This window comes from Embiotoca jacksoni, unplaced genomic scaffold, assembly GCF_022577435.1.
Source record: "Embiotoca jacksoni isolate LCO1_2020_lvr unplaced genomic scaffold, fEmbJac1.0.p SCAF_4, whole genome shotgun sequence".
NCBI lineage: Eukaryota > Metazoa > Chordata > Actinopteri > Embiotocidae > Embiotoca > Embiotoca jacksoni.
In genome coordinates, this window is record NW_027185392.1 from 3,953,702 (window position 1) to 3,979,124 (window position 25,423).

At 40.0% G+C, this 25,423-nt stretch overlaps 2 protein-coding genes across 2 annotated transcripts; both read right to left on the bottom strand.

Moving 5' to 3' along the window:
• Nucleotides 1-257: 257 nt before the first annotated feature.
• Nucleotides 258-25,335, bottom strand: LOC138208666 (sialic acid synthase-like). The gene is made up of 7 exons (XM_069166734.1): nt 25,189-25,335; nt 23,909-24,035; nt 22,850-22,932; nt 1,543-1,758; nt 1,348-1,447; nt 845-999; nt 258-479 (listed from the first exon to the last, which is right to left on the bottom strand). The coding sequence occupies exons 1-7, from the start codon at nt 25,333-25,335 to the stop codon at nt 258-260; spliced, it is 1,050 nt and encodes a 349-aa protein (XP_069022835.1).
• LOC138209396 (sialic acid synthase-like) lies at nt 3,903-9,041 on the bottom strand. The gene is made up of 6 exons (XM_069167949.1): nt 8,848-9,041; nt 8,385-8,600; nt 7,961-8,060; nt 6,390-6,544; nt 5,304-5,570; nt 3,903-4,956 (listed from the first exon to the last, which is right to left on the bottom strand). Exons 1-6 carry the CDS (start codon nt 8,977-8,979, stop codon nt 4,771-4,773), a joined length of 1,056 nt encoding a protein of 351 aa, XP_069024050.1. The 5' UTR covers nt 8,980-9,041; the 3' UTR covers nt 3,903-4,770.
• Nucleotides 25,336-25,423: the final 88 nt, after the last annotated feature.

Consider the following 25,423-nt stretch of genomic DNA (forward strand, 5'->3'; position numbering starts at 1 on the left):
TGAGTTAACAGCTTAAATGTTATCACAGCTCCTGTGCTCTATCAGACTCCAATGCACTCTCCAATTACAGAACAAAATACTGATCATCCATGATTTAAATGTCAGAAGTCTCAGCAGCACCGTGCAAAATTATCCCAAAATTAACACTCCTCCTTGTCATCTTGACCTCCTCCCAAATTATCCCCAGAGGAATCCATTCAATATCCTCTCAAATGAAGTGCCTTTTTCTTTACTGATTGCAAACCTCTCTTCCATTCTCAATACTTGGCCTTCTCCACCAGTCGGATGGAGCGGACCAGCTCGGTCAGTTCAGACGGCTCCAGCGAGGCCGCATGGTCGCTTCCTTTCCACGTCTTGTCCAAGGTTATGTGGCGCTCGATGACTTTCGCCCCCAGAGCCACGGCTGCCACAGAGATGTTGATTCCAGACTCGTGGCCGGAATATCCGATGGGAATATCTGGGAATTCCTTCTGGTATTCCTGCAGTCGATAAGTGGGTGACATAAGTGTTAAAAGTAAAAGGAACAGTTCAACATTTTAAGAGATATGCTCATTCAGTGGCTTTTTACCAGGACCTAAATATGTACGTGAAACGGAGAACTAAGAACTACGATGGTTCTCAGTTCCTGCACATACAAAAAAGAAGTACTTCCTCCAACGGTTCTTTGAACTATAAAAACGTTGCTCTGTAAGTATCTCATGTAGCCGCGTGCATTGTTTGACCACAGACTGTCTGGGTTAATGCCGTGAAACGAACTGACGACTCTACTTGCTCTGAGACTCCATGAATCTACTGTGCAGCAGTGTTTTTATATCATAGTAATACTCTATTCCATTCCATTCACCATGATCACTCGGAGGTTGACGTCCTCAGCTTCCAGAGGGTAGGCGCTGGTACACTGCAGGATGGTGAAGTTTTGGTTGTGCTCCTTCACCGTCTTGTAGACGTGACGCATCGTCTCCATGGACTGCATCCCGCTGGACACCACCATGGGACGTCCTGACACGCACGAGAAGGCAAAATTATGTCAAACACGGACAGAAAATTCCTTCTGTGCTCTCTGAGAGTCCCTGTCGTCCGTAATAACAAGGCAGACCAGAAAGGTTAAACCAGAACAGCAGTCAAACTGATGTTGTTGATGATGCTGAAATCTTTTAGGCTGTGGTGAACTCTTATTCAAATCTTTGACATTTCCATGTGTATGTTGAATTATTGCGATGAAAGCACTCTTCTTTTTATAATAGAAACCTACAATGAGTGAGAAACCACAGAAAGAAGAACAACAACTTCCATGTATACTTTTTGCATTTCAGTGTCAAACGTTTGTCCAGTTACGCTGGCTCTCACCTTTCTTGGCAGTTTTCTCCAGGTAGGGGAAGTTGTTGGTGTCTCCAGAGCCCACTTTGAAGAAAGGCACATTGAGCTCATTGAGAAACTCCACCGCCATCTAAAAGACAGAAAAAGTTCTAGTTCAACTTCTCAGCCGATTAAACCCCACCCCCCCAAAAAAACAAACCTTGAACGAAAAAGTGTCAGTCTTACCTCATCCATCCCAGAGGCAGTGAAGAAGATCCCCACCTCCTTGGCATATTTCTGCAGTTCCCTGTACTGCTCGTGGCTGAACTCCAGGTGGCGCTTGTGCTCGCCGTACATTTTCCCCCAGGAGTGTTTGGAGGTGTACGGCCGCTCCAAAGCTCGCTTGTTGAATTTATTCTCCAATTCACTCTTCTGGAACTTGGCACAATCTGCACCACAGTCCTGTGGGAGAATATAAGAAAAAAAATATTTAAAGAATGGTCATGCTTTATTCTAGGCTTGTCATAGTTTACGTTAATGTCCTACAAGACAACTCTCTATAGCCAACTTCATAAAACAGGAAACGATTTTTATTTTGTTACTACTGACAACAGGAGACGCTGTTACATGTTTGTTTTTAATTCATAATTTTTTTTCTCTACAAGAGAACATGCAAATCACAATTAAAAGGAATGTTGCCAAATCTAAATAAATGCTGAATGATGGGTTCAAATTTAAAAAAAAATTTCAATGTAATTCTTCAATAAATCCCAATCACTCAGAAGTGTGTCTTTATTTCCCTGAAACTGGTGCAAAGTTACAAAGCGCGTTGCAAGAATTTATTAAGAAACGAGATCCTTCAAAAATAAAGAATAAAGGGAGGAGTTTTCTGAAAAGATATTGCTTGTTTTTTCTGTTTATTATGTGCATGTGCAAATATTGATTTCATACCCACTGCTGCACAAAACCCAGGAAGAAACTAACTGACAGACCAGTAAAAGCCTCTGGTTTAAGAAACCCTGCCTCATGGTCGTTGTCCTGACTGATTTAACGAATTAGTGACAGAACCAACTGGTTACCACATACGATAATAATGACCTTGATTAGTTTGTCGATTAATTGATCAGCTGTTCGGTCTTTAAAATGTCAGAAAATGGTGAAAAATGTCAGCCAGCGTTTCCAAAAGCTCTAACTGCAACCTAAAACGTCTTGTTTTGTCTCGACCAACAGTCCACAACCAAAAGATATTCAACTTATCATCATGGAGGACTGAAGGAAGCAGACAATATTCTCATTTAAATGCTGGAATTAGAAAATATTAGCAGATTTTCATTAAGTAAAAATGACTTGAAACGATTTAGTCATTATCAAAACAATTTCTGATAAATGTTACTTGATTGAGTAATTGTTGTATCTCAATTGAAGGCTGTCTCCTGTGGAGCTGAAGACTGCAACACACTTTAGTTTCAACTACTTCCGGTACATTTCTTTCTTACAGTTAAATTTGATACAATATATTGTTATAATAAAGTATAATATACGTGTGTAGTCGTGTGGTTTTTGCGTGTTTTTAACGGTAATAAGATGAGATAATTTGCCTCGGATGGCCAATGCATTCATAAATCTGTCAACATGGCTAAACACCTTTTTATAAAGTTCCTTCAGAGCTACAGTCGTAAAACCACATCAGATGGTATATCATTAATTCAAGCATTTCAGGTCATACAACAGACTGTCGTTAATGATTTACTCATGAATGGTTCAGAAGATAGTGTGGTGAGCAAGACATTAAAATGGTCAGTTTATAAATGGAATTGAGATGACAACATGTCCTGTGTTAATGTGTCGGCTGTTTAAGACAAAATCATTCAAAATAAACCAATACAGTTACGTGTGATTTTTTTCTTTCTTTTTTTAAATTTTTTTTTTTATCTTTGCCATCTTGATCATTTTCTTGGCAATCTCAATGTCTCCCTGGTGGTTCTGTCCAATTTCGGCTATGATGAAGCACGGATGGTTTCCTCCGATCATTCGACCGGGACACAGCTCGAATTTTAAAGGCATTTTGAAGGCAAGAGTTAGAAAAAACAAAAAAAGACGCAAATATTTAAAGCAATTAATAAGCAGAGAAACGGAGGGAAGATCGAGTGGTCAGATCTGACTGGAGAAGCTGACCGGAATGGTTTATGTGCTGCACAATCAGGATATTCAGGGACTTCCGGTTTTGTAGTGCAACGAAGCAGCCGGATTTCCTTTGAAAAAATAAAAGTATATAATTCTGCATCTGTTTGAAAGAGAAAATGGAAAGAAAGAAATCTTCTGGACTTTAAGAACAGGATGTATAAACACACAAAAAATGGAACTCACTTGAATTGAAACAAATCAAGATGCTTGGACATTTGTTTTCTAATAGTTTGCCTACTCAAATTTTGGATAAGTATAATCTTAAAACAAACTAAGCACTGTCTGACGAGTTTCTAGAAATAAAATACACATGAAATGTGAAAGTGTGATGACAGAATGCAGACGAACTGGAAATAGAAAGAAACAGGTGAGAGATTGCTTGTTGAGATCTATTAATAAAAGCTAGAAAACAGGGCTTTTTAAGATATCTTTTATTTATAAGATTATGATTTCAGAATCAGTGATCACTGTGAGAGGACCACATAGGACAGCAGTCAAAATAACAGACGTTATAGCTGCAATCCCAAAACCATTCAACAACAACATCCCCCGGAAATACAGTACATGGATGCAAACTCAGCCAACTTCACCAGCTGTTACATGAATGCATCTGCATTCTAACATACAAACGTTCATCTTGTTAAAGCCGTGCAAATGACACAGCAGCTATGCAACTCTTTCTGACATCTTATTTTAGAATATGTCATCGTAGGAATGCAGAGGGTGGGAAAATATGTCCGAGATAAAAATTAATGTTCGTTGAACTTAAAACCCAAAAACACGCACCTCAGGTCAGTTGGCGCCGCGGTCGTGGCAGCCTGTTGCAGCAGCTCCCCCTCGGGATGCTGCTGTAGTGAAAGAATTTCCCCTCGGGGATTAATAGAGTACAATAACATTTTTTTTAAAAATTTAAAAAATTTTAAAAATGTAAACTGTCAACACCACACCCTATAATTACAGGACAATGACATTTAAGGATAGGTCATGTTTGGTTCAGCACTCATTATCATGTGGAGTAAGTTCAGAACCCATCAAACCTGTTCACCCTCAGGGTAATCTACCTTTTGTTCTCCTCGTCTTTCTATTTACTCAGACTTATTCATCCGTTCATCTGTTTTCTTGCCTCCCACATCATTTACTGAATGTCTTTATGTTCACACACTGCAACACTGCCCATTTTCTATCTCCCTGCCTCTCTCTCTCACTCTCATGTTCTCATTCCTTCTCTCTCCCTGTCATCTCCTCTATCGATCCGCCCGTGTCTCTCTCCCATCCTTTGTGGAGGATCCTTTATGCTATCATGTTGTCCAAGATGCTGTCGTCGTCCTCCACATCGACTTTGAGCTTCTTGCCTACCAGCTGCTCCATTTTCTCCGGAGCAATGCCCTTTGGCTCACCAACCTTTACTGCAAACATATCCAGGGAGAGCACCGTGCCTTTAGGGATGGCCCCCTTGGCCACCACTGACTTGCCCAACTGGAGCAAAAAATGAAAAAAGGAGAAAGAAAGAAAATCACAGAAAGATTAATGAAATACGGCAGAGATGGAAAGAATAAGGAATATGGTTTGACATGTCTTTCAAATTGCGTATTACCAGCTTGTGAATCAGGCTTGCCATTCAAAAATTAGCTGTCCCTAAGTCTGAGCTCAAACTCTGGGCTAATTTTATTCAGAGTCACAGAATAAATTATACCACTGTTTTCAGTGGCCCCTTTAAAGTGGGTGGCTTTACTTCTAACTACTATATAGCACCGCATAAAGGTGATTAAGATGATGAAGAAAAACAGTTGCCTGACTTGTAATGCTTAATGAATCAAACCAACCTTGTCGTGGCAGTTCTTCTCACACGGCAACATCTGCTTGAGAGATGATCCCATCGCCGTCTCCACCAGTCGGATTGTCCGGACCAGCTCTGCCAGCTCGCTGGGCTCCAGGGATGCCTCGTGGTCATTTCCCCTCCAGGTCTTATCCAGGGTCACATGACGTTCCACAACCTTCGCTCCCATCGCCACGGCAGCCACAGTGATGTGGATCCCCTGCTCGTGTCCAGAGTATCCGATGGGAACATCTGGGAATTCCTTCTGGTATTTCTTAAGGAAACGAGAGAAAAAGTATAAATCTAATGGTCACAATTTATGTTGGTCATTATCTATTTGATCTATTAAAATATTATTGCAGTGAAGCTTTGATTTATAAACTGAGCTAATTCACCTAATTGCAAGTGAGTAACTGTGGGGAAGTTAACTTGGAGGGTTGTCTGAGATACCGTGACAAAAAATAAAAGCAGCCATGTCTTGTGATCAATTTTCATTCCAAAATCCACATACATATAAAGGCACAACCACAAGATGTTTCACTTTCTAAACCATTCTGTTGGCTGAAATCCATGTACAGTGAGCACACAGTATTATTACTGTCACATGACAGCCACTGGGTTTAAAGGCAGGTAATAGTCAAGCTTGTTTAAAGTCTTGAGTTTGAATATAAACAAAATAGAATTTCAAATATAAGAACGTGAATGTAATGTAAAAACATGCCCACACCTGGTTATAGTTGATCTTAATATATATTTAATTAAATAAGTATTTTCAGTTTGACCACCAGAATTCTAAATCGGAATTTAACGAATGACAAAATAATGAATCATGGAAAAATGATTGACTTTTATGAGAGAAGTTTATGCTTTTTGAATGGATATCTATTGGAGCCGGAGTTTCTTTTGAAACCAGCCCCTGAACCAACCACCATCAAAGGACTTAAATGCACTTCTGCACTGGCTTAACTTTTTAGGCTGGAGCCTACATCATTTTTATGGACAGTCTATTGGAAGAGCCCAGACTCAATGGTCCCCGTTCAGAAGGCCACTTAGGAATCTGGAAGGATGCACTTCTTCTATTCACTGATCTTACCTTTATCACGTTGAGGTTGACTTCTTTAGGGTCCAAAGGATAGGCGCTAGTGCACTGCAGCAAAGTGAAGTTCGGATTGTGTCTCTTTACTGTCTCGTAGACCCGACGTATCGTCTCCATGGACTGCATTCCAGTGGACACCACCATGGGACGTCCTGACCAAGATCGATGGTACAAAGACAAAGAGAGAGGAAGATATGGCTTGTGTCTGATGATTGTGAAAGAAAACTCTTTAATGTTTGTCATTTATGAATCAATGCTAATGATTCACTCATTTACACATTAATTCATTAGAAACTAAATGCTTATTTAGTATAGTTTAACCTTTGTTCTAGAAGTATTACTATTGTCCCAGTCAAAAATGTGCACACTGAACAAATGTTTTTGAAGAGTGTGAAAGCAATTCCACTTTATTGCAACTTCTGTAGCTTAGCTGATTATTAGTTTTGTTGCTGACATACTAAAATATAAAATTATCATAGGAAGACAGCATTCTTATTTTTAAGGATAAATCAACACACAAACACACTTCTTCTAACATGCACATGGATTTGGCTCTTACAAAGAATTTCTAGGTTTAAAGTGGGGTTTTTATTTTCCTGCGATAACAATGATTTGTTTACTTTCGACATTTTTTTGTGACGTGTCATTGTGATGTGAGGAAGCAAACTCAAATGCTTCTCTGCAAAGCAAACAATGAGCTTCTCAGATTAACAGTTTGTATTGTGAAATCATCGTGAACAAAACAGTCACATTCAGGTTCACTTATTGTATTATTGTCCTTTGGGACTTCACAAAGCTTCATGAGGTTGAATTCCACTTTACATTAAGTAAAATGTTGCTTCATCCACATTACCAAGAGATACAGAAAGTTCACACATTTTATAAAATAAAAAAGAATGCTCTGGTTTTTTAGTATTTTAGTACATATTTAGTTACTAGAACTACTTTCTGCTGAAGAAATAGTCCCTATTTCTACTGCCTGCAGTGCACTCTGAGACCCGACCTCACTGGACAAGGGCTCTCACTCCTCATAAATCCCAATACAATTATGCTTGTATAGTCGTACCTTTGTTACGCATAGCTTCATCAACCCCACAAACATCTGTTTCTGCTTTACAAGACTATAAATCTCTTAGTACAGCTTTTCAACAATCAAAACTCAGAACCTGAATCGGAGGCATGGTCATTACTTTTATTTGGCAGCCATTCAGTCCTGCCCACTTTTTAACTGTCAAATGTCGTCCCAATCAGAGATGAAGAGATAAGTCTTGAACATTTGAATCTGTTGCACTTGTGACCACACCCATTCGTTTTCCAGTCAATGGTGGTAAGGAATACAATACACTGTACGGATATAAAATCTACTTTTCAAACAGGAGCAGACAAAAGGACACATTGGATGGATTTACTTTTCACTATAGACTTCAAAAGGATGACAAATCCAGTATTCTCCAGGACAAAGAAAACCCTCAAATGTTTTTCTCTTCCATAACCTGTGAAGTCAGTTCAGGAAGAGTTTTTTTTTTATTTTTATTTTTTTTTATTTTACATGCTTCATAGCCTCATACCTTTTTTGGCTGTTTTCTCCAAATATGGGAAGTTGTTGGCATCGCAGGAGGCAACTTTGAAGAAAGGCACGTCCAGCTCATGAAGGAAGTCCACAGCCATCTGTGGAACTCAAAAGTATTTAGTACCGTATGTCCTTTGTAAAGTATTTCAGCGTTCCACATAAAACAATATCTGTGACATGTATGGTACTGTTACATGTGTTGTGGTAATTCAACTATTACCTCAAATTAACTGAAACATCTGCAGGTTCAGTAAGAATAATTTTTGTTTGTTCTTGCCACTTGTGTTTTTTTTTTTTTTTTATTATAAGGAATATAGTAATATCAAGAACAGCCAGTGAAGTGTTTCATATTCTTCTACTTTAAAGTGTAGTTAAATGAGGCTCTTGCTTGGGCTGCACAGCAACATTTGTGTTTCCTTTACCTCATCCATGCCCGAGGCAGTGAGGAAGATGCCAACCTCTGCTGCATACTTTTTCAGTATCTTGTACTGATCATGACTGAACTCCAAGTGACGCTTGTGATCGCCGTAAGTTGCCCCCCACGAGTGCTTTGAATTGTAGGGCCGTTCCAAGGCTCGCTTGCTGAATTTGCACTCTAACTCACTTTTCTGGAATTTGGCACAATCGGCACCGCAGTCCTGAGATGACAGACGAAGAGAAGGGAAGAGAAGAGAAGAGAAGAGAAGGGAAGGGAAGGGAAGGGAAGGGAAGAGAAGAGAAGAGAAGAGAAGAGAAGAGAAGAGAAGAGAAGAGAAGAGAAGAGAAGAGAAGAGAAGAGAAGAGAAGAGAAGAGAAGAGAAGAGAAGAGTTATTTTCACAGTTTAAAGCATCTTCTTTTTTTTTTATTGCCTTCCTCATAGATACAGTTTCACCTTTTTAACTTACCTTTGCCATCTTGATCATTTTCTTGGCAATCTCAATGTCCCCCTGGTGGTTCTGTCCAATTTCAGCAATGATGAAGCACGGATGGGAATCCCCGATCATTCTACCGGGACACAGTTCAAATTGCAGAGGCATGCTGGTGATGTTGGAGGTGAAGTGACTTGGCAGATGAGAGATGTCAAATTAGGTGAGCTTCCTTCAGGTAACCAAGTGAAGAGGAATTGTCATACGATGCATTTCCCTTTTTATCTAGTCCTGGAGTCCCGCCCTCACAGCCTCTAAATTTACACGTAATGCAAATTCCAGGTACACACACGAGCACATATCTTTCTATCTTTGTGAGGACACTCATGGACGATGGATTTCTTGGCCTTTTACCCCAAATCTTGACTTTAATCTGATTCTAATTTGAACACTAACACCATGTTTTAATTGAGATATTAGAAGCTGGATAAAAAAAACAAAAAAAACAAACGTTTTTTCGTAATCTTTCAAAACTATTTTCATGGTTAAATGTTTGTCGTTGCCAGTATTTGTTTTTAATGAACATCCAACTTTTTAATTGCTGCTCATTAAAAGAAAAGTAATATGTTGAGTATTTTTGTCCATTTTTAAGAACTAAAATCCTTTTACATTTGATTTCATGTGCATGGGCTTTGTTTATTTAGATTGTTGATTGAAGAGTTTGTGGCTCAGTCACGGAGCTTAAGTGTTGTCAGGGTGGCTAGCCTAGATCAACATCCACTCTCATGTCCACATATGACACGTCCTCTGTTGCCCTGACAAGACAAGAGAGGTTGGAGTGAAAATACTTAGTAGCATACGAAAAAAATAAATGAGTCATGTTGCCCAATAAACGTTGGAGCATTTTAATGTCGAAGGGTTTACATTGGGTAATAAGACATTTCTAATGATCAGATGAGCATCATGTCAAGAAGCTGCTCCTGTTTCTTGTTTAACCCCTTTAACCCTTTTTAATAGTCAATGATCTTTATTTTATAGTTTGCTGGAGATTCTGATATTTCCTAAGAAAACAAATATGTCAGGTTCTGGAAAATGTGTATTAATCAATGCATGAAACATCTGGAATATTTTTTTTACAAACAAAATAGACTGTAGGTTTGATTGGGTCATACATCTAATCACTTCCAAACCGAAACTTGATGGAAATTTATCGGGAAAAACTGGGATTTATATTTCTGCGCTGACAAAATATAATTTTTCATGATCCAAATAAAATCAGAAAAGATAGTAAGAAATGTACAGAGTATAATTTCTATGCAGATATATAAAATCATCAGACAGGTCGTGTCCTCAACATGTATTCGAATAGTCACATGTCACCGACACCCACATGGGCACTGAATTATCCTTTCATATCTTGAGATCTAGCTCAAAACACGTCAGCAAGAGGAATATGAATCATTAACTTGAGGTAAGCTGATCATCTGCCGCCACTATCAACACCGGCATGCTAACCAGATGGAGGTGCAGATAATAAAGGTTTGTTTACCTACATTATTTACATATTTTCAAATCAGTATTTGCAGAGCTGAAGGATGAGCAGAAACAGACAGGACTATAATCACTCTTTGTTTCCCCAGATGCTGAAATAGAGAACCGCAGGCATTTCAAATAATTTTGCTGGAAAGATTTAAACAAAGAAATGTGCCTGGAATCGTTCAACCGATTCTGCTGTAAGAGACGTGTCGTCTTTTCAAACAGAATGTCAAACGTCCGCAGGGTTCCACTTATCTTGACAGTAATGATGAACATAAAGCTGTTATGATTACACCAACAAGCATCTAAAAGGCAACACAAATGATGAGACTTCTGCATTTATTTTAGGAATGTCAGCAGCTCAGAAAGGATTCAGTCATCAATCAGCATGACACCAGGTAGCCAAAATGTTGGGCCACCCCTCCCTTTCCAGATACAGTGCATCCGGAAAGTATTCACAGCGCTTCACTTTTTACACATTTTGTTATGTTACAGCCTTATTCCAAAATGGATTAAATTCATTTTTTTCCTCAAAATTCCACACGCAATACCCCATAATGACAAAGTGAAAATAGTTTGTTGAAAATTTTTGCAAATCTATTCAAAATAAAGAATGAAAATATAACACGTACATAAGTATTCACAGCCTTTGCTCAATACTTTGTTGAAGCACCTTTGGCAGAAATTACAGCCTCAAGTCTTTTTGAGTATGATGCTATAAGCTTGGCACACCTATTCTTGGGCAGTTTCTCCCATTCTTCTTTGCAGGACCTCTCAAGCTCCATCAGGTTGGATGGGGAGCATCGGTGCACAGCCATTTTCAGATCTCTCCAGAGATGCTCAATGGGGTTCAAGTCTGGGCTCTGCCTGGGCCTCTCAAAGACATTCACAGAGTTGTCCCGAAGCCACTCCTTTGTTATCTTGGCTGTGTGCTTCGGGTCGTTGTCCTGTTGGAAGATGAACCTTCGCCCCAGTTTGAGGTTCAGAGCGCTCTGGAGAACGTTTTCATCAAGGATGTCTCTGTACAGTGCTGCATTCATCTTTCCCTCCATCCTGACTAGTCTCCCAGTTCCTGCTGCTGAAAAACATCCCCACAGCATGATGCTGCCACCACCATGCTTCACCGTAGAGATGGTGTTGGCCAGGCGATGAGCGGTGCCTGGTTTCCTCCAAACATGACGCTTGGCATTCAGGCCAAAGAGTTCAATCTTTGTTTCATCAGACCAGAGAATTTAGTTTCTCATGGTCTGACAGTCCTTCAGGTGCCTTTTGGTAAACTCCAGGTGGGCTGTCATGAGCCTTTTATTGAGGAGTGGCTTCCGTCTGGCTACTCTACCATACAGGCCTGCTTGGTGGAGTGCTGCAGAGATGGTTGTCCTTCTGGAAGGTTCTCCTCTCTTCACAGAGCAACGTTGGAGCTCTGTCAGAGTAACCATCGGGTTCTTGGTCACCTCCCTGACTAAGGCCCTTCTCCCCCGATCACTCAGTTTGGCCGGGCGGCCGACTCTAGGAAGAGTCCTGGTGGTTCCAAACTTCTTCCGCTTAAGGATGATGGAGGCCACTGTGCTCATTTGGACCTGCAATGCTGCAGACATTTTTCTGTTCCCTTCCCCAGATCTGTGCCTCGATACAATCCTGTCTCGGAGGTCTACAGACAATTCTTTGGACTTCATGGCTTGGTTTGTGCTTTGACATGCACTGTCAACTGTGGGACCTTATATAGATGGTGTGTGTCTTTCCAAATCATGTCCAATCAACTGAATTTACCACAGGTGGACTCCAATCAAGTTGTAGAAACATCTCAAGGATGATCAGTGGAAACAGGATGCACCTGAGCTCAATTTTGAGTGAATGGCAAAGGCTGTGAATACTTATTTACATTTTGATTGTTGAATTAACACGATGAAAAACTTCTTCCCTCAATCCCCACCCCTGCTGCCATAGAAACATGAGCATGTGAACATTAGTATTAAGTTACAAACACAATTGAAATGCGAAGCCAGTTTTCAGAACAGCTCATCGATCAATTAAAAAAGGCGATGCCAAAAAAACAAAACAAAAGAAGTTACCAGGCAACATGTTAAACTACTCTCATCATACATGATAGATTCAAAATACTCTACATGAATACAAGCTTAGAAGTGAGGCCCTCAGAGTGCCCGTCTGCATGAAGGAGGAGGATGATGTTTGATTAAGATCTATTCCGCACCAACAGCGCTCAGGCTTACATTTGTTTCTGTGGTATCAGGTGATATGAGACAACCATGACAGCTGCCTTGAGGTGCACACATTTTGATTGTTGAATTAACACAATGAAAAACCTCTTCCCTCAATCCCACCCCCCCCTGCTGCCATGGAAACATGAGCATGTGAACATTAGTATTAAGTTACAAACACAATTGAAATGCGAAGCCAGTTTTCAGAACAGCTCATCGATCAATTAAAAAAGGCGATGCCAAGAAAACAAAACAAAAAAAAAAGATGTTACCAGGCAACATGTGTTAGGAAAAATAGTAACTCATTGTCAGTGTGTAAATTAAGTTACTGCTATGTGCGTAAAGTTCCATCTAGTCTATGCATTAAAATGTAGTTGAAAGGTCACTACTGCATGCACAAATCAAGAATTCCTCTCCTGCAAAACACATCCCCTCGGAGGAGGAGGAACTGGCTTATCTAGTTTGGCACGCACATAAATTAAAAGCAAACATACCCATATAGTGTGCAAAGAACATTTAATGCCTACACACTCACGTTGCACAACACGTGAACATGCTTATATATGACTGTAATCAAGTGTTGTTATGTAACCCCATATGTACAATAAAAGGTGCAAAGAGGGAAGTCTGATTCGGAGTTGGCTGATACCAGGTGAAGAGCTTACAACTCTAAGACCCTGCACCGACTTCCCTTGCTGCAAGTAAAACTCAGATTTGGGTCCAAGCCTTGTTTCTGTCTGACTGTGGGTTTGATTCTTATCCTATCAGCGCTATGTTACGGTTCTGAACCCAACAACATGTTAAACTACTCTCATCATACATGATAGATTCAAAATACTCCACATGAATACAAGCTTATTAATATACAAGTTGATGTGAGGTTTCTCTTTTTGAGATCGAAATCCAAAGCTGATACACAAGAAGAAACAAAACATGTACACCACAATGCAGGCTGATGGATATCCCCAAATAATTTGATATCAAAACCAAAGGCTGCACAGCTCAGGCTACTAGATAGCTATGGGCACTTTAGCATGTTATCCTATAGGACAGCACTCGCTACAGAGCAGCTCATATTCTAATAGAGCGTGAACACAGTTGAGTTTGAAGCAGTTGTGTATTCATGACATGACAAGTGGTGCCAGAAATCAAATCTAGCTGCACGTTCACTCGCAGCACCAACCGTGATAAAAGCAGATACATTGTGTTGGAGCTCACGGTGCGTCGATGAGGAACTGGGAAGTGGGAACGTTTCGACGTCAGAGCGGGAAAATACGCACGAACGCTGGTCGAACTGGAGATCCCACTAGGAAAGTGGGATGTTTCTGAGAGCTCAGACAAGAAGGTTTTACGTCACTTGGCAGCGTTTGCGGTGAAAGGAAGAAATGTATTGGATCCAAACCTCTGGTTAAATCGCCAGACTTTGTTAGCATAGCCAACCTAGTTTGCTGGCCGTGTTAAAACACAGTTCATTGAAAGATGAAGAAATATTGTGTGCAGATAATATTGACCTGCTGAGCTCCATTTGGTCCCTGTGATAGTCTGTATGGATGTTGATGAGGTAGTTTGTTTCTGTATTGTGAGTTTGTGTTTGGGCCCGTTTTTTTTTTTTTTTTTAATGCTTCCAACTCGAAAGTGGGACGTTCCCAAATGGAAACTTTCTCACTTCCCTGCCGCCTAAACTCACAACTAACATACGAGATGTCAAGACATCTGCATGTTCAAGAAAACCAAATTCCAAACGGTTTAATGCTACCTGGAAATGATTTCCAGAACAACTTAACCAAAACCACAGAAACAAAGCCGGAAAACTCTTTCTCAAGAAGTGATTGATTAAAGTTAGTATTGAGTTTTCTGCAGCCAATAAAAACAACAACAACAACTACAAAACAAACTCAAAAGGTATCAACTCGGTGATTAATGCAAGCTCAGCACATTGTGCTGTAAAATCCTATCTTACGATATCCACTTCTCTCAAGATTAAAAAAAAGAAAGTTTAGGTGACACTCACATGAACAACACGTCCAATTATAAACACACAAATGCTTCAAACAAATCTATAAGCATCCTACTCCTGAATAACATGTAGATTAATTCAAGAGAAAACAACATTTACAAGCGTGTTCAGTAAAACAAAACACTTCCTGGTAAATTTTAGAACATTAATGTAAGCAAGTGTTAATTGTTGGAAACTTATGAAATGTATTTGCTGAAATGACTTCAAGGGAAGATAGCAGGGAAGTGAGTCATGAATGAGAACGTAACATGGACACAGTTATGACAGAATTAATATGATTTTGATGATGTGGCTGATGAGCTGCAGCGGGTGTGTGCTTGCATGCAGTTGTTCTTTTTACTGAAGTGTCCTGACAGCCATCCACTCACAGATGACATGCAAACATATGAAGCTAAAATGAGTATCACACATTGTATTTGAACACAAAAAAAAAAAAAGCTCGATGGGTAAAGTAATAAATTATAAATCCTGGCTGATAAATGTGGTTCACTGAAGATGGAAATAAAACATGTCAGCACAGAGATGTAATCAATGCCCTAACTAATGAGATGAAGATGCTGTCAATAATTGATAGGAATGGAGAAAACAAAAGCAAAAAAAAAAAAAAAAGTAGAAGGAGGATGTTAGTTGGAGCAACATACACATAACCAATGAGCTCAGAGAAGGGCTGCTTGTAGAAGTCTTCATCCAGCACTCTGGACAAACATCCGCCAAAACGACAAGAGCAGCAAGAAGGCAGGAGAGAAGAGAAACAGCGGTAAAAGGGAGGAGAGGATGGAAACACAAGCATTATAGGTTAGCACATAGTCGTGAGCTCAGGCGTATAATCAAAGGCTCGGGTTTTTTGAAAGGACGTTTAAATGCAGTGGCGGGAGGTTTCAGAGAATCAGGGAGGCTCTCGGCTCATGGATTCATTTGATTTATGGTTAATTTATGGATGACAGGAGTCTGTGTAGTTTTCGGTCAATATATTTCACCGTATAAAAACAAGTTATTATTGATTAGTTCTGAAAATGATAATAAGGAAAACATTTGTTAGTTGCAGACCAAACTCCCACAAAGAGTTCTAAAAAGTTCTCTCTTTTAACAAAACTAACACACAAACAGAGTTCTGGTGAGCGCACAGTGTCACAGATGAGTGGGGAGTCATAGCTGCGGCTAGTTTATTATTGATAAGGCAGCGGGGCTACATTAACGCACAGGAGACATTGAGACTTCAATCTTGCCATTTTACCACACGTCTCAGTCGGCCTATAAGTAGACATGATACGAATATAAACATGTCAGTCCGACGGAGTTTCATTATTAACTAGTCAAGACAAACTAACGAAATCCACACTCGGAGCGCAAATAATATTGTGTCAACTATTTACACATACACGTACATTGGAGTGTGAATTGAAGGGATCTTTTATTGAGGCCCTCGGCTTGTTAAAACCGTTTTAGAAGATGTGGTTTATACCAATGTTAATAAGTGATTCTAGACCATATATTTTTTATGGCTGTGGCTGTGACTTTAAGTTTAGGTTGTCATGACAGCTACAATCAGTCTCTATTCAGGTCAGGGTCACAGTTCAACAATTGTCTTTACTTTACTAAATGACTGCAATGCTTGCTTGCCTTTACCTTATCGTTCACAACAATGACCATAAATCGTCTGCCTTGTAAAGACATATTTGTGGTGGGAGCTCACATTAAAACAAAGCCATAAAAAAGATTGATCCTCTCGCAGCCTGCCACGTCTGCTTTACATCAATATTCATTCACTCAGTAGAGTTCTCTGTTTATTTAAGAAATTCAGGGACCTTCAGGATTTTGCTATCCTCAATCTGACAAGAGTTCAAGGGAACTCCCACAAATTATTTTATTCCACGTTGGTAAATTAAACAAATAAGATCAAAAGATAAATTATATCAATTTTACAGTTGTTAAATTAAGACTGTCAATTTAGATATCAACTAAATAGAAAGCCAATCTGAAAATCAAGACAGTCACAGTAATTGAAATTACAACAAAAATAGGCCGCAAAGTTTCTGCATGTAACTGCAGTCCTACAAGAGCGTTTGTATTTTGTTTCTTTCAGGGCGGGCAGCCCACCATCCCAAGACAATGGTCGGGGAAACTCTGACAATGCAGGACAGTGCAAACATTTTTTTGTCATGCAATGCAGACTGCTGATCTGCACCATTCTGCAAGAAGACAACTAACCCAAATATTGTGCCACAGTCAAAGAATAAGAGTAAAATCTTCAGCTATAAGAAGAGGTTAATAAGATAAATAAAATCTGGATAAATAAAAACTAGTCATCAAATATCTATGTTACTTTTTGTGTCTAAAGCTTTTACAAAACTGAACTAAATAAATTATTTCTATTAATTGAATAGTTTATCAACAGAAAACCACTTGCAACAATTTTTACAATGAATTGTTAAGTCATTATCCAAGGAAGAAAGTTGAGTATTAGTTTGTTCCACTCCTCAGTTGTAAGGAATGTATGCTTTTCTTTCACTTACATCAGAGTGAATGTAAATAAAGCTATAGTGTTTTGTAATATTGGTCAGACAACACGCGAGAGAATGATAACCCACAATCTGTCAAAAGGTGATGGATGGTGACCACCTGCTGCAGGGACAGCGGAGCACTTTCTCCAAAAGATTCCTCCAGCTCCGCTGTCACAAGGACAGATACAGGAGATCATTCCTGCCGACCGCAATAAGACTGTACAATAACTCACCTCTGGCAAAATCCATCACACAACAATAACACTGTTGACTTTGTTTCTTGGTTGTTTGTATATAATATATATATAGACATATACTGTACTGTATATACTGTATATACTGTGCATTTTATATTTTATATTTTTTACTGCTATTTTATTGCTTTTCTATTATTCTATTATTATCTTATTGCTTCTGTATGCTGCTGTCCCGACAAAATGTCCCCTCGGGGATTAATAAAGTAACTACCTAACCTAACCTAACCTAACCTAACCGAACCTAACCTAACCTAGCCTAACCTAACCTAACCTAACCTAACCTAGCCTAACCTAACCTAACCTAACCTAACCTAACCTAACCTAACCTAACCTAACCTTTGACCTGACCTGTCAAGTGATTTATGACCCTTAATCCCCGCCCATTTTATGACAGTAATTTACCACGTAACGTTACTTAATTTGGCACCGAGTTGTTGAAGAACTCCCCCTAACAAAAGACGCATATGGGGCAAGGCAGACAGGAGCTGATGACTGAACAGGTTGCAACACTAAACATAAGTTAAAGAAGTTACACGAGACTAAACCTACCACACAGTGTTATTTCATTTGGCACGGAGTTGTTGAAGAACCTGATGAGCACACTGACTGCAGTTTTGTCACTTGTGATAAGGAGCAGGTGTGGCGGAGCTGCGACTCAGACTTGGCCCACGTTAGACAAATAATCAAGAGTCAGACAAAGAAACACGGGGAAACGGGAAACAATAGGAATCTCAGCGAGATGATCTTAAGAGTTAAGATTGTGTTCACAGAAGCTAGTTTGGGCAAGCGTTCTGCAAAGTGTGATGTAAGGTGACTTCAACACCAACCTGTGGATTCAAAAGGTAATTTTAGCTCTCTACAAGAGAAACTTCCAAACTAGAATAACATGCAACTCTCAAAGGACATCCACTAAAACTATCCGTGGGATTTTGGTTAGGTCTGTTCATATGCCACGAAAATGGCCCTTACCTCTCTTAGACCTGGTTTTAGCTGCCAAAGTGCAGGCTCGATTTAACCTAATTTTACCCAAATGGCATCGCACGGTCGCATCTTTAATGGGACGCCTCCTGATGCCTTGTTCTGCCAAGCTCAGCGCAGCTGGGTTCACATAAAATACCAATGCACCTGGATCTGTGCCGTGCCATAGAAATAGAGCCTGTAGAGTGAAACAAGCCTTGGTTTTTTTTCTGACATTTCTAATGTCCTTCATGAACTTAGGCTAAGGCATGGCTGACGAGTTCCAGTACTGACTGGCTTATTTTTAGACTATTGAGAAACAAATGTTCTTCTCTAACTACAACAGCAGAGTCTGAGTATTGTATTTCAGTTACTACTGTAAGAGCTATTTCTGGTATTGTTGGTATGTTGTATTATGTTGTTAGATGTTTTGCAATGCTACTTTTTGGACACCTGGTTGCAGTAATTGGATGCGCAAGGGTATATGGCTATTGTATATACAGAGCACAAGAAACAGGAGACCAGAACCAAGCTGAGGGGCGTTCTTCTCTCACAGGGATCTGCACGAAAGGCTTGAAGATTACATTTAGTTTAGGAATATTAGTTTATCGTCTTCGCTTTGCATTGTGGGGATGCCTGGTCTCGCAGCAGCCCCCAGTTTCACAGTAGTTTATTGGGGTAAAACAATAACGCTGCTGTTTCCCCTTATGGCTGAGTGCTGGAAGGATAACTGCTCTCCCTGGTGCTTAAGATGCTCCAACCCAACAGTGACATAACAACAGTTACAGTATGTGTCTGTGGCATAAAATGTCAAAAATGGGTTTGTTGGTTAGCAGGTGTGTATCGAGCTGGTAACCCGTGGAACTGCTACAACAGGGGATTTGCTTGCCGAAGGAAGGTAAATCCACACAAATGTAACTGACTGACTTCAACTTGTATGACAAACTCTGACCCGCTGCCTTCTACAGATTTCTGACTCATTCACTAGTCTCTCCATAAAGTACACGCCATGGTTCACAAAATAGCGATCAGTAGATTTTGTACACTTTTGCATCAACACCAGCAGCTGTTAAGCTGAACAATGGGCATTTCAATGTTTGGAAAATGTGTTGATCGCATTAGGGGTCATAAATTACTTGACAGGTCAGGTCAAAGGTCACCATCCATCACTTTTTGACAGAAGGCGGGTTATCATTCTCTTTCTAACGCGTCATTTCAAGACATCACCGTTGGATTTGAAAAATTGTGATGGGACATTTTTCAGAATTTTCAGACAACAATTAAGACAAGAAAAAAAATCAGCAAGCATATTAAAAAAAAAATAATTATAACCATTAGTTGCAGCCCTAACCTTAACTAATTATGTCTTCAAGAAAATAATCCATCCATTCTTTATCTATACCCGCTTCATCCTGAACAGGGTCACACAGGAGATGGAGCCAGAAGACTTTGGGCGAATGCTAAATCTAAAGTCTTTCACTAATGACGTATCTACAAACAGCAGGGCAGACAATGTTAATGGTTGAAGAAGCATGAGATAGAAATATTTCAGGGTAGGTCGCTGCCCATCACAGGGTCCAAGGAAATAATATCAATGGTAAACATTATGTACCATCACCCAAACCCTTCGAAAGACGCATAACGTCATCTTGGTATTTGCCATGAGGGAATGGCACTATTGGAACAAGCTCTACAAACTTCCTGTACAAAATAATGGTGGAGTGTGTGAACTACCATCAGTGTTGATACGCCCATGACATCCTGTTTTAAAAAGGACATGGACAGCAGTGCCACGTTGAACAAAAGTCTGGAGCTGTTTCAATTGGGCTCCACTCTGATGATGCAAAACAGCAAACAAGGCCATTGACCATGAACCTTGCACCCATCCTGCTTTTTGCAGGATTACCATTAAAATCCAAGTAATCATACAGGAATGATTTATGACCTTACTGCAATTTCTTACTTTTACTTTACCATTCGTCAATGTTCTATTATTATTTATCTACTTATTCTAATCCGCCCTTCTACTTCTGGTGTGACTACCGCTCTCCTATACTACACTGTCTTTGGGCCCCTTTAAACTTTTACTTTCACTTCTTAAATCTTAGTATTGTCTTATTTTCTTTGATCTATTAACTTCGGTCTATCTTTTCTATTTACTCATCTCTAACTAATCTCATATTATTTTAAGTTGGTTTATTTGACTTTATCTTATCCAATCAATCACCTATTCTTCTGAGACAGGTACTGTTTCAGAAGTTGAATTGCTTGTTAATCAGACTTCCTATTTGATTGTTTAACGCATTTTTCCACATCACCGCCCCTTTGATCACCTGTAGCATTCTGTTGTTAGTGTCTCTTAGCAGTGATCACGTGACAGGTATGAAAGGAGTTCGAGTTGGTGGAGTCTGTCGAGGTCAGCCAACTGTTTCTGACACACGGATTGTCCGTGCCTCCCGTACTTGTGCCACCGGATCCATCTCGGTGTTATACTGCCTCTTGTCATGATTTCAGTGTGTCTTTTCTTTTTTTGGTTTTTATTTTGATGCCTGTTGCTGGTGGTTGCTCCGAGGAGGAGTGTTTGTCTCTGTCCTCACTCTCTCTGTCCACTTCTTGCGGTGCAGACATGGTGCTGGTCTGCTGTATTGCCTCCTTTGCTGTCAGGGTGGCTTGACTGTGTGCTGTCGCAGAGTTTCATCTTCCTCTGCACTGGTAGAGTCCTCCTGCTTCCCTCTCTGGCTACCACCCAAACCCTCTCAATCTGTCCGTGATCTTTGCATCTTATAATATCTCTCGTTTTTACTGTGGGTTTGTTTGATTTTCCCACCTTAGGGCTCTCACGGGGCTGTGATGCAGATTTTGCTGTCTCTAACCTAATTTTCTCCCTTAATCTCCCCATTGTTCTGTGTCCTTTTTACTTATCAGTAGCTTTTGCGTCTGGCGTCATCTAATTGGGAGTTTCAAAAGCTGAGCCTGTGCCTGTCTCAGCTCCTCCTCCTGTTCCTTTTTCCTCTGTTATCTCTATGCTATCACTTATCTTAGGTTATTCTTGTTTATTCATGTATTTTCTTCAATCTTTAACCCATATTTGTTTGTTTCTCTTTTTTTTTAATTGGCTTCCTTAACCATATTGTTTCTCTATCTTTTTTTATTATTTCATTTTTAACCATCACTATTATTAATTGTTCCCGTTCTTTTATTTATATATTATTACATTCTGGATTATTCTAGTCATTTGTCTGTCTCCGTTGTTCTAAGTTTTTGTTTGTTTTAGCGTGATCTTTCAGCGTTAGTTTTACTCTGTTCTGATTTTATTTTTCGTTTACTTCAATTTTTTTTTTTTAATTATTTCTGACTGAGATTCTGCCTGTGTTTATGTTATCCTTCTCTCTCAGTAATTTTGTTCATCTGGTCTTTTCTTCACCTGCTCTTTCTGTTTACTCTCCCACACTTGCTGTGTGGCTCTGCCTCCTAATGCCATATTATGCAAACTTCTTCTCCTATCCTGCATCTCTTCCTTTTCCTTTTTCCACTTCCTTTTTTCTGTCCACCTCTTAGGACCACCTTCTTCACATTTCTTTATGTCTTGTCTGGTCTTATTTTCTGCTCTACTCAGCCATGGCCACACCACCATCATGTCCTGGTCCGCGGGGAATCCTTCTGTTTCCTTCAGTTAACTTATCATATTTTCTCATTTCTCACTTTCTGACTCCCTTGTCACATCCACTACTCAACTGCAGCCTAATGAGAACCCACTGTTCTCCTACATTCACTTCTGGGCCACAGCCCCCATACTCCAAACACTCTTGATCAAATTCACCTTCCATCTCCTTTTTTAATTTGTTTTTACTGTTTATTCAACACTACCACACAGTGATAATTCAACACACACGTGGAGATTGAGTGTGAATGACTCCTTTAGGTCAATTTGTGGATCTAGTGAGACAAGCTTCTAGGCTGAATAACTTCAGTCCGGTCTCACTCCAGGGGTCGCCCCAGAAACCACAAATCTTTTAATTCACGCTCACTTCTTCACCAACACCACCCTTTGTTCCCACAGAACAAGAACTTGCCGAGACTGGATATCTCTATAAAACTTGCTTAGTTCTTGGAAGCCACCCACATTTCCCCATATTTAAATGCTTTCAACAATCTTCAATTTCACTTCAACATCAGACTGCAGTGGTCAGTTCTTCATAAGAAAAATTAATGACCTCACACACGTTGTATCGCCGGGCCTCTTTAAGTTTCCGCCTTATACAACGATCTTTCGCTCCGACTCTAACGGAGGCAGGTCTGTAACCCTGGGTCTTTGCTACGACTCTAACGTAGACGGGACTCCAACCCTTGGATTTTTTGGAGGACTCTAACCTCTCTGGTTTCCAAACCCTACCATGGGCCTTTAACCCCTACTTTTTTTCCGACGCTGGGCCTCTAACCCCCGTCTCACACTTGATTACTCTGCCGCTTACTAGGACATTGAGGTCTTTACCATGACAACAATATAATTTGACAATATCCAATTGCAGAACTTCGTTAAAACAGGTGTCTGCTTACCTTCTTAGATGTGCCGGCACTGTTGTCACCATTGACCAGATGTCCGCTGTTGGTTGTCTTTTTACCGCCTTCACTTCTCCGTCCTCATCACGTCAGGGTCACCAAATTGTTGGACTTGGGCTTATGCTAGTACAAAGCCAATATGTGTCAGCCCCCAGTCCTGCGTGTTCTTTAATGAGGCAATAGGAGAATATGTCAGGCTTCAAGATATTTATTTAACAGCAGCAGAATAACCAGTTCTCTCTGGTAAACTCTCATTTACATACACAGCCTTTTGTCTACACCTTAGGATTAGTAGTTGATAATACGACCTATATATAAGTAATATGATATGGCATATATATATGTTGTATTATTGTAAACATAACCTAGCACAGAATCGCACAACTGCCACCTAATGTCCTTCATAAGAAAGCAAACAGGTTTAGGTCATTTCCGTGACTGGTGTCTGGAGAGTGTGGTCGAACATCTCAAGTGTTCAGATGTGATAAACCACTTGGATCTCTCGTCCACAATCATTCAATTCACTTACATAAAGCTGTGGCAGATAAACAGAAAGCGATGCCGATGTGTTTAGAGGGACACCATCACAGTCAAGAACACCGCAACACGTCGCTGCGTGCTACGGAGCGATAAAGTGCAAAAGGTAACTGCTTAACAACGCATAGACATAAACGCAGCCAAATAGTGACAAGGCTGTGCGTTATTACGCAATTGGGATTGTATCCTTTTATGTCAGATGATAATTAATCTACATTGCTATGCCTGTAACCACGCCTCACAGTCATTTTAGTTGCTGCAACACAAAGCCATTTAAGTGTAGCCAGAAAAGCTTCAAGATTATTTTTGTTGACGTCTGAACCACGTCGGTTATTTGGAATTTTAAATTAAGTTTTTGGACTCGCTGTCAGGAGTCCGGTTTTTTCCTCTGTTTTGACCCCAGTCACCTCTCCTCCTGTGTCCCCTCAGTCACCTGTCTGCTTGTCTGTGGCCACACCCCTCACCAGTCCCAGCAGATGCAGCCACTCACCCCTGATCACCTCCCTGGACTATATGTACCCTGCCCCTGCACTCCTCTGGTTGTCAGTTCATTTTTGTTAGTCACCCGTCCGTCCTCCGTCTGTTCTCCGTCAGTCCGTCCATCCTGTTCCCGTTCCTCCGGCTCCTGTTCCTCCTGCTGAGCTCCCTGTCAAAGTCACCAGTCGGTCGAGTTGCCCTCCCGACTGGAAGCAAGTGGACACGATAGGTGCCACCTTTTGGTTTGTTTGTTTTTGTTTATTACAATAAAGACTGTATTTTAGAACTGATACCTAAGTCTGTGAGCTTGCATTTGGGTCCTTGTAAACACCACCATCACATGACACTCGCCCATTAAAAAAAAAAAAACGTTGAAAAAATAAAATTCACTTTGGTGTTTTGGCTCTGAAATTTTATTTATTTATTTAGAAATAACCAGCTTGGTATTGGTCTCCTGTTTCTTGTGCTCTGTAAATACAATAACCCATATACCCTTGTGCATCCAATTACTGCAACCAGGTGTCCAAAAAGTAACATTGCAAAACATCTAACAACATAATACAACATGCCAACAATTAATTAAAAAAAATTAAAAAAAAATTATCAGATCCCCTCAATTCATATTAGAGAAGAAACTTCAAAGATGTGGGATAGAAGGAAATATTACACATAAGAACGTGGGTCTTTTTTTTCTTCTCCCTGTAAACTGCTAAGAGATTTTGAGCAATTTGGTATTTGGGTGTTGAGCAACATCAGCAATTTTGCTAGTTTGAAAAAATATTATTCAACATGATTTGTATCTGCCTATTTTGGGGGAATTCCCTCAGTCCATATGAATGAACTACTTTCAGCATATCTTGCAAAAACCTACTGTAATCACATGCATGAGTTTAAATATAAACAAAACAGAATTTCAAATATAGAAACGTGAATGTAATGTAAAAACATGCCCACACCTGGTTATAGTTGATCTTAATATATATTTAATTAAATAAGTATTTTCAGTTTGACCACCAGAATTCTGAATCGGAATTTAACGAATGACAACATAATGAATCATGGAAAAATGATTGACTTTGATGAGAGAAGTTTATGCTTTTTGAATGGATATCTATTGGAGCCGGAGTTTCTTTTGAAACCAGCCCCTGAACCAACCACCATCAAAGGACTTAAATGCACTTCCGCACTGGCTTAACTTTTTAGGCTGGAGCCTACATCATTTTTATGGACAGTCTATTGGAAGAGCCTAGACTCAATGGTCCCCGTTCAGAAGGCCACTTAGGAATCTGGAAGGATGCACTTCTTCTATTCACTGATCTTACCTTTATCACGTTGAGGTTGACTTCTTTAGGGTCCAAAGGATAGGCGCTAGTGCACTGCAGCAAAGTGAAGTTCGGATTGTGTCTCTTTACTGTCTCGTAGACCCGACGTATCGTCCCCATGGACTGCATTCCAGTGGACACCACCATGGGACGTCCTGACCAAGATCGATGGTACAAAGACAAAGAGAGAGGAAGATATGGCTTGTGTCTGATGATTGTGAAAGAAAACTCTTTA

Excerpts from the sequence above, each read along its gene's own strand:
- LOC138209396 (XM_069167949.1), bottom strand. The coding sequence starts at position 8,979 with ATGCCTCTGCAATTTGAACTGTGTCCCGGTAGAATGATCGGGGATTCC. Across the intron at positions 8,061-8,384 it reads CTGCCTCGGGCATGGATGAG|ATGGCTGTGGACTTCCTTCA; the intron begins GTAAAGGAAACA and ends TGAGTTCCACAG. Across the intron at positions 5,571-6,389 it reads TCAACCTCAACGTGATAAAG|AAATACCAGAAGGAATTCCC; the intron begins GTAAGATCAGTG and ends CGTTTCCTTAAG.
- LOC138208666 (XM_069166734.1), bottom strand. The coding sequence starts at position 25,335 with ATGGTGGTGTCCACTGGAATGCAGTCCATGGGGACGATACGTCGGGTC. Across the intron at positions 1,448-1,542 it reads CTGCCTCTGGGATGGATGAG|ATGGCGGTGGAGTTTCTCAA; the intron begins GTAAGACTGACA and ends TCTGTCTTTTAG. Across the intron at positions 1,000-1,347 it reads GGAGAAAACTGCCAAGAAAG|GACGTCCCATGGTGGTGTCC; the intron begins GTGAGAGCCAGC and ends CGTGCGTGTCAG.